At 33.9% G+C, this 19,484-nt stretch overlaps 1 protein-coding gene across 1 annotated transcript; it reads left to right on the top strand.

Annotated features, from left to right (window-relative positions):
- The first annotated feature begins 17,286 nt into the window (after positions 1 to 17,286).
- Positions 17,287 to 18,781, top strand: LOC120122152 (protein MHF1 homolog). Its single transcript, XM_039141378.1, has 5 exons — positions 17,287 to 17,407; positions 17,527 to 17,595; positions 17,941 to 18,024; positions 18,236 to 18,255; positions 18,653 to 18,781. The coding sequence occupies exons 1-5, from the start codon at positions 17,287 to 17,289 to the stop codon at positions 18,779 to 18,781; spliced, it is 423 nt and encodes a 140-aa protein (XP_038997309.1).
- Positions 18,782 to 19,484: the final 703 nt, after the last annotated feature.

The following is a 19,484-nucleotide window of genomic DNA, read 5'->3' as shown; positions in this document are numbered from 1 at the left end:
GTTTAAAATTAAAATGTTATCGAGAAATAATATTAAAATTGCTTGAGTAAAATAGGTCGCTAATAAATTTTTGGTTACAATCAATACAAAATTTAAGTCATTAACTATAATATATCTTATAGGTTGAGTTTGAGACAAAATATTATCTCTAAATAATGGTTGAATTTAAAAACATTGAATATTTGAAAATTAAAATTAAGACTAAATGATATAATGACAATAAAAACATGTTTTATAATAATATATCAACAACTATATATATATTCGATAAGACTAATATCCAAATTAATTTAGATTGACCCAAGGATTCAAAAGTTAATCCAAACCAACTATATAGTGACTCGACTTAAAATTTAACTAATATGATATTAATTTAAACTATACTTAATCAATTACATATTAAATCAACTCAAAAATAATTGATTTGGTATTAATTTAATCCAAAAATTAATTATTATGATATTAACCCAATATATACTCAAATTATATTTAATCTAAGCTTAAATTATACTTTTTTACTAAATTAGAGTGATTATAAATAGTAATATATGTTTTAGAAACTTTTAGCTATTTAACAATAAAAATTCAAATATCCTACAATTGTTAGTGCTCGAACTCATGATCTTTAAGAATAAGAACTATTTTTTAACCACTAAATTTAATTTATGTAACTTAAATTAAACTTAAATAGAATATTATTAAGATAAAAATGGGCAAAAGTACTGGGATAACGTTTCCCAGTTTTTTAATTCCCCAAATAACGCACTTAGGAAATTATTTCTCAGAATAGGTCATTTGCTACAATACAGTGTGAAGACGTCGAGTGATCCGTACGATCTGTTGAAGACGTCGAGATTTCCATGCATCTTCAATCCGAATCCGAGCAGGGTGAATATGCCGAGTGATCCGAAAAAGAGAGAAGAGAAAGAAAGGTTTGAAGGTGAAGACATGGGGATTTCCATGCGTCTTCAACGTATTTCCCGTGCTCCTACAAAGCTGCATCAATGTCGTCCTTGCAGCACAACTGCCTCGATGCAACGTGCCCGTGAAGAATGAAAGAGTGAAATCAAATCCTGCAAAGCCTGCTCTCATTCCCCTATACGTGTGAAATAAATAAGTTTTACATAAAACTAATAATTTTAGGTGTATATATGGATGAGTTGGGGTGTTAGATTGAATAGAAAAAGAGCGAGGAGTGAAAGAGTGAAATCTCTTCTTGAAGAAAAAATAGGAAGACTAAAAGAGGAAGCAAGCAATTGGAAGAATGAGCATTCGGTGGTGCAATTGAGAAAAATATTAACAAAATTTTCTTTCGTTTTCTCAAGTAAGTAATCAAATATTTTATATAAATATTTAATAGTTTATCTCGTATTGTTCTGTTAAATGATATTGTTGAGTTCATTTACAGGTATTTTTTGTTAAATGATATTGTTGAGTAATATTTTACCTCGTATTGTTCTGTTAAATGTGTATATCATTTTTGTAATGTTTTTAGTTTTTATTTGACTTGTGATAAAGCTGTTAGTATTGATTTAATAATTGGATTAAAATGATAAAACAATTAGATCATTTTGCCTTATTAACTATTAAAAATACGCGAGAAAAATTTAATGATTATTTAAATAATAGCAAAATATTGCCAGAATATTTTTTTTGTTCTCTATATATATATATATGTAGAGAAAAATGAGCAATAAATTCTTCATGATTGTCCAATATAATGGACAAATTATGGAAAATGAGATTGGTGTTTTTTCAGTCTAAAAGACCTATAAAAATGATGTTTAAAAGAGACCTCACATTTATAGAAATGAAAGAGATGATAGAAAGAAAAATACAAGCTACAATTGATGGGATGAGATACAGGTTTATGATATGTCCCAATATAGTCAAATATGTTGTAGTACCACTTGAAGAATATGATGATATTAGAACTATGATTGAAGTACATGACTCAACAAATATTTCAATTATTGAAATATTTGTTGAGGTGCTTAAGATATTTGATGTTCTTGGTTCATCAAAAAATGTGGTTGGAAATTTATCTTAAATGACTTTTGGAAGTGAGTTTGAGGACCTGACATATAGGTCGATAAACAATTTTATGGCGATGTTGGAAAGTACAAATGAAGTCGGTGGGACATCGGCAACATCAAAGTATGGGCAAGAAGCATACATCATCCGGAAACAACTATTGATGTTGACACTGAAAATCGCTGGGGAGAAACCGTTGAACTGTATTTTGATATAACAAATTAAGGGAAAATGTTTTTGGACTTGAATTGAATTTATTCAAAGTTTTTCAAAGTTTTCAAAAATAATTCAAAGTCCATTAAAAGTGAATTTGAGCACAAAATTGATTTTCAACGTACGTAGTACCGATACTGTACTTACAGTATCGATACTATATGAACAATATCGATATTGTTCATGTGGTACTGATACCCAAGGTAATATAAGTATCGAAACTTTCTAGGTAGTATCGATACTACCAGCATTGCTCAAATTCCAAAATGCAAAAATGGTACTGATACCCAGAGGGTTACCGATACTACTTTACATAGTATTATCGATACCGTAGGCTTAGTATCGATACTGTCAGATCCAACGGCTAGTTTTATTTAAGAATAACAAAGGTAGTACCGATACTACTTATAGGAGTACCGATACCCTCTATACTGGGCAGTTTTATTTTACAGAGAAAACACCTCCAACGGCTCCGAATCACTCCCAACGGATAGAAACGACCACAAACTCATTCCAACATATAAATACAAGTTCAAGGCACTTAAAGAAGGGTTAGAACACCTATCCAAGCAATCAAACACAAGAGAAGAGTTTTTCACTCTTTATTCATATTCCCTTGTAAATATTTTGTTCTTGTGAGCTAAATTCTTGTAAACACCCTACCTTTTAGAGGTTTTCTTTGCTCATATTTCTTTACCTTGTAATGAGGTTTTGGTTCTAGCTAAGCCTTTGAAAAGCTAGGGAGACTTGTAAAGGTTATCTCTTTGTCCTTGAAAAAGAAAGAACAAATTAGTGAATTTGTTGGAAAATCCTTAGTGATGAGCTAAGTTAGTGGAGGTAGACTTAGTTGAGAAGTCGAACCACTATAAATCGTTGTGCAAAATTATCTATCTTTTCATTCTCCTCACTTCCTAAATAAATTTTGTCAATTCGCCCCCTTGTACATTTTTCGGTTGTCTAATTTGAGCTTTAAATATTCCAGCAGAAACACATGATGATTCGAACAAAGATGAAGAAATTGAAGACCTGATTTGGTTAACGATGACAATATTTTTAATGGTGGTGAAGTTGATTTGGCGAATGATGAATATTCGACATCGTATCAACCTACCGCACATTTACGAGATAGATTATGATGCAATGAGGGCACCTGAATTCCCATAGATGCCACATTTGACTTTAGACTATGTAACTGAATCATTCAAAAACTCGGATGAATTATCTATTAGGAAGAAATTCAGAGGAAAAAAAGCTACATTGGAGATTAAAGAATACTGCGTAAAAGGCCATGTAAATTACATGGTTGCAGAGTCCAACTTGAAAACTCTATATGCGAAGTGTGTTAAATATGGCCCTAAGTGTAAGTGGTTGATCTGAGTGTCCAAAATACCTAGGCAAGATGTTTGGGTCATTGCAAGGTACAATGGTCCTCTCACATGTTTACAGAGCTCTATTGAACAAGATCACCGACTATTAGATTCCAATGTAATATGTCAATATGTGAAGGTGTTGGTTGAACAAAACCCAAGGATCCCTTGTTCAGTATTAGATGCATCTATTTGAGACCAGTTCGGATACAATGTAAAATACAAACCTGTTTGGTATGTGAAGGAGAAGACAAGGAGGTTGATATATGGAGATTGGGATACATCATACAATGAACTACCGAATTTGTTACAAGCTATGAAATGATTCTTCTTGGGAACCATACTGAAATCTCAAATCATGCCTGCATACAACCTAGAAGATTAACTTCTTCAAGGCAAGAGAATATTCCATATTCTCTTTTGGGCATTCAAGCCATGCATTGAAGGATTTCCATTTTGCAAACATCTAGTCTAATTAGATGGTATGTGGTTGTACTAGAAATATATTAGTTGTACAAGATGGTTTACGAAATATCTTTCCAATAGTATTCGCCATTGTCGAAGAAGATACAATAGAGGTTTGTGATTTCTTTTTGACCAATCTATGTAAGTACGTTGTTCAAGAAAATGGAGTGTGCTTGATATCCGATCGAGGAATAGGGCTTTTGGCAGTAATTGAACGACCAGGAAGTCGATGAACACCTCTGTACGCATATCATTCATATTGTATTCTCCATATTGGTAAGAACTACATCGATAAGTTTCATAATAGCAACATTCGTAGTAAGATAGTCAGTATGGATAAGTTTATTTTTAACATTTGTATCCATTTTTGTGTTTGTTTTTTAAATTAAAGTTAACACAATATATATTATGAAACAGGATATGAACTACGTCAACCAAATTTTGATAAGAGGTTGGAGAATTTGAAGTGGGCGTATGATGAACGGGTTTGGAATGGGCTTTAGAAATCCCTCTAGAAAAATAGTCACAGGAATATGATAACGGTCGACGATACGAACACATGACAACAAACCTTGTTGAGGCCATTAATTCAGTACTAAAAGGTACACGAAATCTCCCAATAGTAAGTGTGGTGAAAGGTACCTACTTTAGGTTGGCTAAAGTTTGGTCCAATAAATGGAAGGAGATTGACTGTCTGATCAATAGAGGTCAAATTTGGGCTCATACAATGGTGGAAGCAATGCAAGCGAATGAGCGATTGACAACATCAATGTTTGTTCATGAATTGGACATACTGTTATTGTCATTGCATGCATACGTCATAATGAAGGAGGAGAACGAGAAACATTTAGAGTTGATTTATGACAAAGATGGTGTGATTGTGGTCGCTTTCAAGCTTGGAGATATCCATGTGCTTATGTAGTCGCTGCATGTATGCATATTGGAACAAACACATACACCTATGTTGATGAGTGCTTCTATCTGTTTACAACTACGAGTTCAAGCAGATTCCAAATGAATCATATTAGCATAAACAAAATCACGATTAATAGTTGCCCAATCCAATTCTTTGTAGAAGTCTAAAAGGACGACCTGAGTCCACTCGTATTCATACCAGTATGGATATCCATATTAGAGAGAAAGGTCAAACAGAGAGATGTGGATTATGTCGGGGTGAAGGTCATTCGAAAAAAAATATTCGAACATACCACGATACAGGGCTTAGTAATACTTAGATTTCTTGCATATTTGTATTTGAATGAATGTTTGTAAATATTATTTCTATTTGAATTAATGTTTTTAAATATAAATTTAAACATATAAATCGTCATTTGAAGAAAATTTTATTTTAATAATAAAATATTAGTAATAATTAACATTTATTTATAATAATCAAAATAAAATGATTTTCCCCGTGAATGCTTCCCAAAACATGCATGCAATGACATGCATTTAATAAAAAAACCAAAATTTACATGTATTTTTAAAAAACCAAAAAGCTTCTGCATTCTATCCCCATGTGAATGCTTCCCCAAAAGCTTGAATGAATGTGTACAATAAAAACATTGTTTGAATGAATGTGTTTGCTGCACAATTGCAGCATGACAGCGAGCAGGGGGCGTGTAGGAGCGTGAATGTACTTGATTTTTTATGTTAATATTTAAATTAAATCTTTAATTTTTATTTTTAATATTTAAATATAATTTTCATTGTACCATCAAATTAATAAATCTAAATAAATTCCACATCAATGTGTTTTGTGCATGCCACATTATTGGTGGATTTCATCAATATAATTTTCATTGCATCACGTTAATAAATCTCATTTATTTAATAATAATTTTTTCATACAAAGATCAAGGAAACATTTATAATTCTTGTCGATGACGAGGTGTTGTTGAATAATAATGTCGAGGGGCTCGTCGATTTCATTGTGGTCATTGTATTGCTCGAGAGTCTGATTATCATAGGTAACATGTTCATTCACCAAGTGCATATTCTCCAGTATTGTAAATTCTTGTGAATCACTCTGCTGTCTCATCTCTGGTGGATGACAAATAGTCATATTTGAAATCATAGATGTCATGTCATCATCAAATGTCAATCCAAACATGAGATCGTAGATGGGCATTTGAGGAGGTGGAACAAACTCAGGTGTCTAGGCAGTAACAGTCGAATCATCAAAAGCTTAATGAACTGATGAGTCGTCACCTACTATCGTATTACACATTTCCCATGTGACCGGACTCGATCTTTGATTCATATGATCGTCCTACGACTGCCATGTTGATCGCGTTTTACCTAAATCATCAAACGCTTGATCCAGTGGCACTGTTTCTGCTTCATATTGAGTTGAACTCCCACGCAGTCTAGATTTTCTACTTTTGCTAATTTTTTTGTATATTCTTTAAATCTCTTACTTTTTTATGGTTGTTGTCAAATACAACTTCCCATTATCCCAATAATAGATATGGTAAGCCAAATTTTGCAAATCGAAGTTATCATCTTGAATAGGAGTGAGAGTCAACATCAACACTACTCTATTGTTCCAAAGATTGATGTAGTAGGCATGCTTCGTAACCCAATCAACTAGGGCCTGCCCAGTGCATCTATTGTGTGGAAACCATCATCATTTTCTAGAATTCGCAGAATAGGGTGGTGGAAGTTGAACTGCCTCGACACTCTATTAACCCTCTAGTACTCAACAAAAGCAAAATGTATTAGGGTGTAACATCACACCAATATTCACAACCCTCCCAAATATGTGTGCGCATGTGGCGACACGGATGATATTATTTCTCCATTTTCGTATGACCTCCAAATAAACTATAAAACAAAAACAAAATAATATTGTAAATAAATATTATATACCTCATTTTTGCTTTTAATGTCAATCTTCATTCTTATCTCCATATTATTATGTGTCAACCTCGTTTCTTCTATTTTATGCCTCCATCTGTATACCAAAAAATGATATTAGATAATTGTTTCCATATTCAAGAAAATAAATATATTCAAACTAATATTTTAAATCAAAATTTTACCTTCCAGCAAGAGGAAATTCAATCTTAACTTGACTAATCGATGTTAAAAATGGAAGTCTGTCCCAAGCCCATGACTGTAGCAACATCATACGTCCATCGATTTCTACTGTAGATTTATTATTTGTGAGTAATGACGCCTTGCATATCTCGCGGTACAAGAACATCAATATTGTTGATCCCTAACTATTTTACCAGTTTCCCAAAATAAGTCCAATAATGGGAGATATTGTATATGAACTAGATTACCAGATTTATCTGACATCGAAAATTCCCCCAATCAATTGGAGTATATATGCTCGAGTTGCATATATAACGTATTCATCGGTAGTATAACAATCGAGCTTACATTTATTCTCTAACTATGATAGCTTCAAATGCGACCCTTTTAAACTAGGTGGCATCTTCCCGAGGAACTTCTGATAAACAACAATATGGTCATTTTCATTTTTCCTCGCCACTTCCATCCCATTTATTAGGACCCGAGTTGTTGGGCCACATCCTCAAAAGTGATCGTGCATTCTCTACATGGTAGATGAAATGTATGAGTTTCAAGTCTCTATCGTTCAATCAACGCACTAATCAAACCAGGGACCAACTTGAAGCCTCAAACAAACGTGACATCATAAAATCCAATCAATTTCAAATTATGGATAATAAAATCGTGTGACTCATCACAAACATTGATTCGTAATCGAAGGTGTTCCAGCTCATTTTCTTGCGATTTTTTAATCCATTGAATTAATCATAAAAAAATATTCTTTGTTTTCAATAAGTTATTCTCAAAAAATATTATTAAATATTAATATCAACGCTCTCAAATGAGAAGAAATATGTCGATCATCTAATCTTAGAAGATTATTTTGTGTTGTCATACTTCAACAAATCTATGGAAAAAATTAACCTAAATTAATTTGAATAAAAAAATAAAACATAACAATAAAAGAAATTAAAAAAATTGTATACTTACAACCATATATTTTGAACGAATATACCGATCATCACCCAAAGATAATGGTCAACTAAATAAACATGCTTGATATCCCACTTGTTTTCTTCCATTGTTTTCTTCAACACTTACTTTCTTTATTCTCTTTCAAACTACACAAACATTTTTTATGCCTTCACTAGATACAACAACAACAACAACAACAACAAAACCCTATTCCCATATGTAATGGGGTAAGGGGGAGATAGGGTAGTAAGCTGTCCCCAAATGCCAGGTTGAGAGCAGCTTCCGTGGAAGACTTCCGACAGTCAAAAAATTAAAAATAAAGATAAAATACAATGCATGTTTAAATAAATAAATAAAATACGTAGTTGGACAATCTTCATATGCACGTCTGTAATGGGAAGTAATCCCTGCAAATACACCCCTGCGTAAAAATATCTGCATATAGACAGAAAAGTAAGACCCGTCCAAAATTATAAAGAGGAAACATGAAGAACAGTATACAAGGAATTCAACGATAGCAGGCTTCAAGAATGGATAAAGTCAAATGGGTTAAAACCTAAAACTAAGGCAACACTACTCCGCTACCTTAGTTCTAGGCCTTCATTAATTCCAATGACAGAAACGTATAAAAAGTATAAGTAATGAAATTACTACAAAGGCATTAAAAGAATACAAAGATGATACACCCAATGGATGTGACTCGCCCTACTCGGCTACCCTGGTCTTAAGTTGCCATAATTTCCTATCAGAGGTCATGTCCTCAGTAAGGGCTAAATCCTTTAAATCAGATCTCAAGCAGTCTTCCCATTTCCGCCTTGGTCGACTTCTCCTTCTGGTATCGTCGACTGTAATCGACTCTACCCTCCTAACCGCATCCAATGGTTGTCGTCTTTGGACATGCCCAAACCACCGTAGTCTTCCCTCCCTCAATTTTTCGGATACAGGCACTACCCCCAAGGACATCCTAATAGAAGAGTTTGGTGTCATGTCCCATAGAGTCATACCACACACTCATCGAAGCATTCTCATTTCTGCGGCCTCCATCTTCCTTACGTGATCCTTCTTGATAGCCCAACATTCTGATCCATACAGCAGCGCTGGTCTTATTGCCATTCTATAAAATTTTCCCTTAAGTTTTAGAGGTACCTTCTTGTCACACAAAACTCCAGTAGCAACCCTCCACTTTAGCCATCCCGCCTTTATACGGTGTGAAACTTCTTCATCTACACCCCCATCTTTACGTATCATAGACCCTAGGTACTTGAAACAATCCTTTGAGGGGAGAACGTGTCCTTCTATGCATATTTCTACGTCTTCATCGTTTTGGTTCCCACTGAAGTTTGAACATAAATACTCTGTCTTTTCAATATTGATCCTTAGTCTTTTTTCTTCCAAAGTTGTTTTCCAGGTAGACAGTCTACTATTCAGCTCAGTTTTTGATTCAGCCACTAAGACAATGTTGTCAGCGAAAAGCATACACCATGGAACACCGTCTGGTGTCGCACAATAGATGTCATCCATAATCAAAGCGAAGATGTAAGGGCTAAGGTCTGACCCTTGGTGGAGTCCGATTTCCACCGGGAAGGCATCGGTGTCGCCAACTGTAGTCCTGACGTAGGTAGTAGATCTACAGTACATATCACGAATTGCACGGATATAAGCAATTGGGATCCGTCTCGTTTCCAATGTCTTCCAGATTGTATCGCGGGGAACGCTATCATACGCCTTCTCAAGGTCAATGAACGCCATGTGAAGATCTTTATTTTTTTCCCCTATATTTCTCCATAAGCCGTCGAAGTAGATGAATCGCCTCTGTAGTAGACATGCCTAGCATAAAGCCAAATTGGTTTTCCGAAACCCTAGTAACCTGTCTCAACCTAGCCTCTATCACTCTTTCCCATAGCTTCATGGTATGGCTTAGTAGTTTAATACCTCTGTAGTTGCCACAACGTTGGGGATCTCCTTTATTCTTATAGATTGGTATCACCGTAGACTCTCTCCACTCCTCTGGCATCTTGGCAGTCTCTAGAATAATATTAAAGATGTTGGTCAACCACTTTACTCCTCTTCACTAGATAAGTAAACAAATTATACCTACTCCAATATAATAACATTATAACCCCTAACCAACCCAACCAAAGTAATAATTTCTATGCACCCTAAGAAACTAATAATTTCTCTACATCGTACTGTAATAAACTTTGCATGCATAACCCATTCACGTGCTGGGAGCAGGCTCCACAAGCATGCAACATCAAGGAAGTTGTGTTGCACGAATGATAGTGATGAAGTTTTGCAGGAGCACGGGAAATGTGTTAAAGACGCATGGAAATCCTCAAGTCTTCACCTTCAAGGTGCACGGATCACTCGACGTCTTCACCTTGCTCGGATTCGACTTATAAACGTATAGAAATCTCGACATCTTCAACAGGTCACACGAATCACTCAACATCTTCGCATTGTGCTATAACAAACTGCTTATCTTGAAAAATAATTTTCATGGCACATTATTTGAGAAATTAAAAAATTAAGAAACATTATCCCAGTAATTTTGCAAGAAAAAAATGACATGACCTAAAATGATTAAATCCAAGACCCGATCAAAATGGCGGGATCGTTACCCCTACACACTACCCTATAAAATCTTGCCAATTGAGAATATGACCGACTTTTTTATATTTTTTTCTGCTCTGATTTCGAAATGTTGTCGTACGTCTGGCCAAGGATGAATTTTCACATGGGTTATTATTGAATGAACAAAAAATGTAATAGTTGCTATGCCAACATTATAAGATATGACCAGTATTGGATTACATCGAATTTAATTCGGTACTCTTCTTTCCGGGAGAGCCAACAAAAAGACAATTCAAGACATTCACAAATAATGGTATTTCCAGTAAATTCGGCTCAATAATCCAGGCTTCAAAATTATTTGATCCGATAGAGTGTCTAAAAATTTGTTTTGATATCAATAATAAATATTAAAGTATCGGATAAACTCGTCTAAGTAACGAGTTTGACCTAATGTTATTTTTAATAGGTCCACGTATGTGGGCCTCGTATAGAATTTTTAAGGCTTAACTATACAACTAATCATTTATGTTTGTATTTTATTCATTTTTAGTCATTAATTTAAAAAAATATATGATATGATAGCTTAAGCTTTTATTTAATTAAGACGTAATCATCCTGATTTAACTACCGTTAACAGCATTTAAATATTTTAATATAATCACACATTTGGTCTATGTTATTTATATATTCTCTCAATTCAGTCATACTTTTAAAATAAATTATATATTTTTAAATGAAAATAAAAATAAAATATTTATAAATTAAGTTAATAATGAAATATATTTAATAAGTTAATATAAAACTATTTTTAAGTTAATATATATAAAATTATATTATATAGAATACGAGTCATTGGTACCCAGTTCATATTTTTTTATTTTTCAAATTATATTATTTTTAAAAAAATTATATAGAAAATTCTAAAATTTAAAAGTGTAACGCCCTGATTTCCAGGTTAGTAGTTTTGGGTAAAAAATCGAGTGAATTTAAATGGGCTAAGGAATTTATTTAAAAGTTTTGGGGTCAATTCATGGTTATTTTGGTTTGGTCTTGAGCCTAACAAGGTTTAAAAAGTGTGTTTTTGATTTGAACACCAAAGGACAATGACTAGGAATGCAATTTTCCCTAGCTTGGTCAAAAGGCTAATTTCTTTTAATTTTTGGGTGAAGTCACAGTATATTAAAACACCAAAATAGGAAAAAGCTTTTCCATCATATTTTCCATCACCATTGTCTTCTTCCTCCCTTTCAAACTCTCTAATCATTCTCTTTGTGTCCAAGTTAAAGGTGGGAACTTGTTACTCAACATCTCAACTCTGAAATTGTGAAGTAAGAGAAGGTGAAAGCTCCAAGGGCAAAGGCAAGGAGAAGAAAGTGCTTGGGTATTTTGAGGTTATTTTTACAACTCTTAGGAGTGAGGTAACACATTTCTAACTTTCTCGTACTGGTTGTAGATCAAAATGTTAAGCTTTGATGCATGTTGTGTGTATAAGCCTTTGTTTGCACTTAGATGGGGTTTAAGGCATGAAAGAGGTTTTGTTATGTATTTTAAAGATATGTTGTGATTTTATAACACCCAAACGTTCATCTTGTCCCTAGAAATAATTGGATGGAAGTTGGTGACTCAAATAGGCATGTACCGACAAACTAGTAATTTTTCCAGAAAGGATCGATCCCTTAGGGGAAATGATTGATCCCTTACCAAAAAGGATCGATCCCAAACTCTTTGTTGTGCAATGGGTCGATCCCTTTTGAAAAGGATTGATCTATCGGGAGAAATGATCGATCCCTTCGTTGTTTTGCCGATGTGAAAAGATGAAAATTTATTCAGTAGAGGTCTAAAGTGTTATGAAATGTTGTCTTGATCTCAACATGTTTGAATGAGTTCAGTTTGGTCCATTAATTGATTTACCCAATTACTTAAACCCTAAATCCAAAAACTAATGATAATGATCAAACTCAACTAAAAACGCTTTGAAATAAAGTGACATAAAATTATCCTTACTTGATACTTGAGGAAACAGCGAGGACACTTGAGTTACTTAACAACGTGAGCGTTTACGTGTATAAAATATCTGGATATATCCAATCTAGTGCTTGGGTACTTTAAACGCTAGTTGGATGTTGCACCAATGCCACATGACCCGGACATATCTCGAGTACTCTAGAGGAGTAGACTAGTCGGGTAAGTGTCAATGCTTCATGATCCGGACTTGATCCAGGTGTTAAGGAGATACTGATGCTAGGTGACCCAGGTCTTTCTTAGATGTTGTATGTAAAGAGGGGTGTGAGTTCAGCGATGTTGTATGACCCCGAACTACACCATGATACTTATCGTTTTCTTGAGTGTTGCATTTTCTCATAACTATAATGCATCATGCTTATATGTTGGATGCATGTAGTACAACAAGGTTATTTTATGTGGCACTGAGCTTGTGAGCTCAGCGTATAGAATGTGTTTTTGTGCGTAGGTCAGTCGGTGCCAACTGAGAAGCTCTTCGCCATACTTGGATTCCAGACTCGATTTCTTCAAAGTACATTTCGAGAGTCTTAGAGGGCATGTACTGTCATAGACACTTATTTACATTTTCAGTTGTAACTCTGTATTTCAATTACTAATATTTTTGGACACTTATGTCAGGAGCTCCCCCGTACTAAACACTTATATTTCGTATTTGTCTGATAATTAAATTTTATGGATGATACCTTCATGAAATGTTTAAAAAAATGGTTAGTCACTCACGTGGTTTTGTGTGACATCGTAATTCAATGACATTCAGGTCGGATTGGATTAGGATGTTATAAAAAGTCTATAATATATATAATCTATACATAAAGTTTCAAATTCAAATTACATAATTGAAATAAAATTAATTAGAAATTAAAATAAATAAATAAAATTAAATATCTAATGTTTTGAAGTTAAAATAAATATTTAAAAAAAAATTTAGAATGTTAATGTGAAATAATTTATGAAATTAAGAATTTAAAATGTTATGGTGTCAAATTTAAGATATTAGGATTTTAGAATGTTAGAGTGAAATAATTTGAGAATTATGAAAAAAATTAATATATAATAATAATAATAATAATAATAATAATAATAATAATAATAATAATAATAATAAATCAAATATCGGGTCGGTGGGTACCCGGTTAACCAACATTTTGCGACCTAGGCCAGAACCAGAAACCTAAAAAAAATAGTAGGTCGGGTACCCGACTTGGAAAATTGAGTATTTTTATTATAAATACCCGATATTTTTAACTGGGTAGGCGGTTTGACAGGTCAGGTCAATCATTTTGGGTATTTTTGAACACCCCTATGTGACATGACATGTGATATTATTCGATTTGAGTTATTTATTTTAATTTATTAAAAATATGACTAAAATGAGAGAATATGTAAATAAGAGGAACCAAATGTGTGATTATATCAAAATATTTAACTGTTGTTAACGACAGTTAACTCAGGGTGACCACATATTAATTAAATAAAAATGAGAGTGACCATATTTTAATTAAATAAAAAAAAAAGTGATTGTATCTTATATTTTTTGAAATCAGTGACCATATATATATATATATATATTAAATTTATTTTTAATAGGAGGAATTTGATCCCTCGAGATGGCGAGTTTCATTTGAATTTAAAAATTATAGTTGTTGGTTAAATGTTGGACAAAGGTTTGATTCAAATTGCCATAAACGATTAGTTATGGAAAACTCATCATATCGTGGTGACGAGTTTATCTTAGTATAAATAGACGTTTAGAGTTTATATGTTTGTATTGTGATTTGTTGAGAAGGAAAAAATTCTGTGAGAAAAGAAATTGTGTTTTAAAGAATTTGTGCAAATCATGAATTAGTGGTGTAGACACGTGTTCTTGTCCGAGGATTTTTTTCTTTATAATTTTATTTTGGTTATAGTATTTTATTTTACTTTAATTTTATTATTATATATAATATATAATTTTAAAAAAGTATATAAATATATATATAGTATATAGTATATGGATTTAAATAAATATATAGTATAGTTTAAAAATATAAATATATATATAGTATATAGTTTTAAAAATAGATATATAATATAGTTTTGAATATATATATATATATATACATAGATAAATAATATAGTATACAAGTTTTGAAAATCTATGTAAATATATTATAATATGATATATATATATATATATATTATCATTATTATTATTATTTTTCATTTTATTTATATTATATGTTCAAAAATTGCAGGTTGAGGTCCAAAATCAAGATCGAAGTGGTCCAAGTCCGAATTCCAGGCTGAAGGTAATAGACCAATGGTACGATAGGTGTCCAGGCTCACAAGCCTGACCCAGCAGTGCCAGCCTGGTTGAGGGAGTCCGATTGAGAGATCCAAAAAGTGGCTAAACCCGAGCTGGATCAAGCCCAGCAGATCATGACCAAAAAAAACCTAAAACCCATTAGGGTACGATAGGTGTCCAGGCTCACAAGCCTGACCCAGCAGTGCCAGCCTGGTTGAGGGAGTCCGGTTGAGAGATCCAAAAAGTGGCTAAACCCGAGCTGGATCAAGCCCAGCAGATCATGACCCAAAAAAACCTAAAACCCATTAGGGTTTCTATTTATTATATCCAGCTCCGCCAAGTGATCTAAGCCGTCAGATCTGTTACCAATCTAACGGCCCAGATCGTGAGCAATATGTAGGGTTCCAAACCATAGAAGAATTCCCAGCCGCCGTCACCAGTAAGGAATTCCAGAGGTCTCCACCACCGTCGATCGTTCCACGTCGTCGTCGACCACTTCAGCAAGTTCCCTACGTCAGCGAGAAAGGACAGATCACCACTGGTTGCCTTCTCTCGTACGAGAGAATGAAGGACAAATTGATTTGTCACAGTAGAAATGGCAGAGGCCTTGCGGCCAAATTTGTTTGGGACCATCAGTCCCCACTCGGGACAGAACAGCAGGACGAGTGCCTCCAACAGCCTCGCAGGACAATGCCAGACTGCCGAGAGGAGGGACGAAACTCCCTTGTCATGCGGTGTCCTTCCAGCGTATGCAAACAAAACAAAAAGGGAAAAGGCAAAAACAGAAAATAAGAAGCATCGGGGGAAATATATAGCAACCATCAACAATCAAAAAGAGGGTATCGACAATCTAGAGAACATTAATGAACGAGAGAAAAAAAATCCAGAGAGAAAACGAGCAAGAACACAAGAGTGTGAAACCAAAAAACTCCTCAATCCTCGTTTCTTTCATCATCAACAGATAACATTAACTAGCAAAAAACCAGAGGGATCGAAACCAAAAACTAGAAATAAAAAAATGAGAGAAATTTCTTCTCTTTTATGAGTGAAAAGCCTAACACCGAAGAAAAGGAAAAGAGAACCATGAAAGGCAAAAGCCTTACCTTTCCCGTCGGAAGAGGACCATCATCGTCACCCAGAACTAAAATGCCCGTGAGTCATCAAAGGTAATTGTTTTCAGTCGTTTTTCAGAGTCACTTTTCTTTCTTTGAATTTCGGGTCTTATACAGGGCGATCCAGGGCAATTTGGGTTCTAGTCGAAGCCTTTAGGTGATGGTGGCAATGGTGACCACCGGTTTTAGCAGAAGAAAGAATGAAAAGGAAAAGAGAGCTGAGAGTGTAGGAAAGAACGGTCGGGGTTAGACAATGATGGATGCGACTGTGCGTAGAGAAAAGAAATGTAAAATGGGATTAGGTTTTTTTACCCAAAATAGCTTATATGAGAGCACGCCAAAACGGTGTCGTTCAAGAGGCTTAGGGTTCCAGCCGCGCGTGTGGTTTATTTGGGTTGGAGGTCCCTGTTATTTCTGCTCTAATTCGTTTTGGTCCCGAATCAAGGCATTTCGAAGTTATAATTTAGCCTTTGTATTTCGTGAACGTTTTTTTTATCCCTGGTTTTAGTCAAGTTTTTTTGCTTGTTTATACATTTGGTATGTCATTATGAAGTCTTCCGTTATAATCCTATACATGTTTTGGGGCTTATTCCTGACTTCACTGTTGGTAATTCTATTAATTTACATTTTGGTTCCTTGCATGTTGATATGTCATGACTTATGTTTTGGTGGTTTTCATGTTATATGTATATATGTGTGGTGTAATGAATATTTGTGCGTGTATAGCGAATGCAACATCGTGAGCATTTTCTTTCAATCATAAGGGTCTGTTTGATTGGGGAAAACATTTACGGAAAATGTTTCCCCGTTTCCTGTGTTTGGTTCCCGTAAAACACCAAAGTCAACGTATTTTGTTTTACAGTCAATGGAAAAGGGAGAGGAAAACACGGGAAAATGACTTACCGTTTGGAAAAGGGTAAGTTGTTTTCCATCTTTCTCTCGTCCCTTGCTCCACAACGAGAAGAAGCTTTGTTCTCCCGTCCCTTGCTCCACACCGAAAAATCGATCGATCCAGTGGCCTCCTTCTCACCGGCGAGGCGGGCAGTCGTCTTCTCAGGTATCTCTCTTTTCATCTTCCTTGACCTCCTTTTCTTGATTCATCTTTCTAGACCTCCATTTTTATTTTCACCGACGAGGCTGGTTTTCAGTTCTTCATATTGTTGTTTTAACATTTACATCTGATTATCAAGGTCGGGAATTTACAACCCTAGATTCGAAAATGGAAATCGATGTAGGTAGGAGCGATTTCGAGAAAGATGAAGAGGAAGACGACAACTCAGTTTCTGATCTTTTGAGAGATCGCTTTCGTCTCTCTGCCATCTCTATCGCCGAATACGAAGGTCCGTTTTTCACCCAATTCCGTTTCTTATTTCCGGCTTCTTTTTCTTAAATAAAATATTACAAAATTTCCGTTATGGACTGAATTGAATTTTCAAATCTTCAACTAATTGAAGCAGAGCTAAGAGAAACGGTACGGAGATTTCTCAACCAATTGTAGCTTGCATCGCCGATTTGGCCTTCAAATACATCGATAAATACGCAACATTCTGTTATTTTCTATTTCAGTTTTCCTTTTATGTTATTTCTACTTTCTTATTTTTATTTGAAAACATCTTAATTGTCAAATTCACTGGATTTGGTTTCTATATAATCGTTGTTTTATTGGGTTTAATGGTATAGCTGAATGAATAAATTATTTTGATTTTGTGTCAATTTGCAAAAGCGGCCTCTATTGGAGGTTATCATTGCTATTATATTAAGAACATCTATGAACTTGGTATTAACAACGTCAGAGTTGTTTCTGCATTTGTTGTTTGACATTATTATAAAAAAAACTCCCCTGAACCAATGAACCATTCGGCTGCTTGAGTTGCAGGTCTGCTGGAAAAGGACCTTGAGCTATTTGCACACCACACTGGTCGTAAATCCGTGACCATGGGAGATGTCATAGTTTCTGGTAAGTGTGTCACTAATCTCAAATAATTGATTTATTTCTTCTTTTATGCTTTTATTTTGAGTTAGTGACGTTGACAACCATTATCATCTTCTAAGTAGTGATTTATTTCGAGAGAGAGAGACTTTGCTTCTTTCATATCGATGTGTTACAGTAGTAGATTCATATTTGTTCTGATTTATACAAATATAAAACCTATTCACTTCAATTTCAGCTCATAGAAATAAACATTTTGTTGTCTCGTCGAGGTCCATTTCATATCAACAGGTTAGAAGTAGCCGAATGGTATCAATATGTTGAGGTCTATTTATATCAACAAGTTAGAAGTAGGCAGCTCGTTTTGTTCAGGTCCATTGAAACATAAAATCTATTATCGTCCATTTTCAGCTCATAGAAATGATCATTTACTGCCTCGAGGTACATCTCATATGGACATGTTCAAAGTAGCCAATTTGTATATGTTCATATCCATAGAAACATGAAATCTACTCTCTTCAATTCTCTGCTCATAGAAATGAACGTTTAGCTACTTCTTTGAGGTATGTATCATATTGATCCATATTTTGCTCAGTTCCATTGAAACATAAAATGTGTTCTCTTCCATTTTCTGCTCATAGAAACGAACATTTAGTTGCGTCTGTTGAGGTCCTTCCGCGATGAGCTTAAAGCAAATAAACCCCAATGTGAAAGAAAGAGGAAGAAAGTACCCATAAAAGACGACAAGGCTATTGAAGATATTGTGCATATCCCTGATTTCTGATTCATGATTTTGGATAATTAATCCTATATGCAAATATCGGACATTACAAGTCTTTTACACACTAGAAGCTTACAAAAATATGCAAAACCATGATGAATGGTAATTCAATTTGTAATACAATCTACTTTCACCTTAAATTTTTATAGGTTAAGTTACTTGGTGGATTACTTGTATTACAAGATTGTTAGTTATTAAGATTAGTTCAAATTACTCGTTACTGAGTGAAATGAATTCAAATATATTAGCTCTCTGTTTTTTATAAACCTAAAATACATATTTTTATAAACCCTACATAAAATAAACCTAAAATAGTGTATTTATAACACAATCAACATAAATTATTAATATTATCTAAAATACAAATTTATATAAAATATAATTATTTATAAAAAAATGAACCTTTAAAAATAATAAAGAATAAAACATATCAAATATGTATGCTTTTATTAAAAATAGATTCTGAAAACTGTTTTCAGAAAAATTAACCAAACAGTGTAAAACATTTTACAATGTACCATCCAAACACTGGAAAATGTTTTCTGGAAAATGATTTACATTTCTGTAAAACATTTTACAGAATTCATTTTCCGAAAAATGTTTTCAGTGAAACAAACAGACCCTTAATGACATCTGCTATAGGGTATTTAAGGATAATTATAACCTACATATATTGGCTTAATTAAATCTTGGATATTAGGGATCC

Source organism: Hibiscus syriacus, unplaced genomic scaffold (genome assembly GCF_006381635.1).
Source record: "Hibiscus syriacus cultivar Baekdansim isolate YM2019G1 unplaced genomic scaffold, ASM638163v2 tig00110384_pilon, whole genome shotgun sequence".
Lineage (NCBI taxonomy): Eukaryota > Viridiplantae > Streptophyta > Magnoliopsida > Malvales > Malvaceae > Hibiscus > Hibiscus syriacus.
This window is presented reverse-complemented; position numbering and strand designations above follow the sequence as displayed.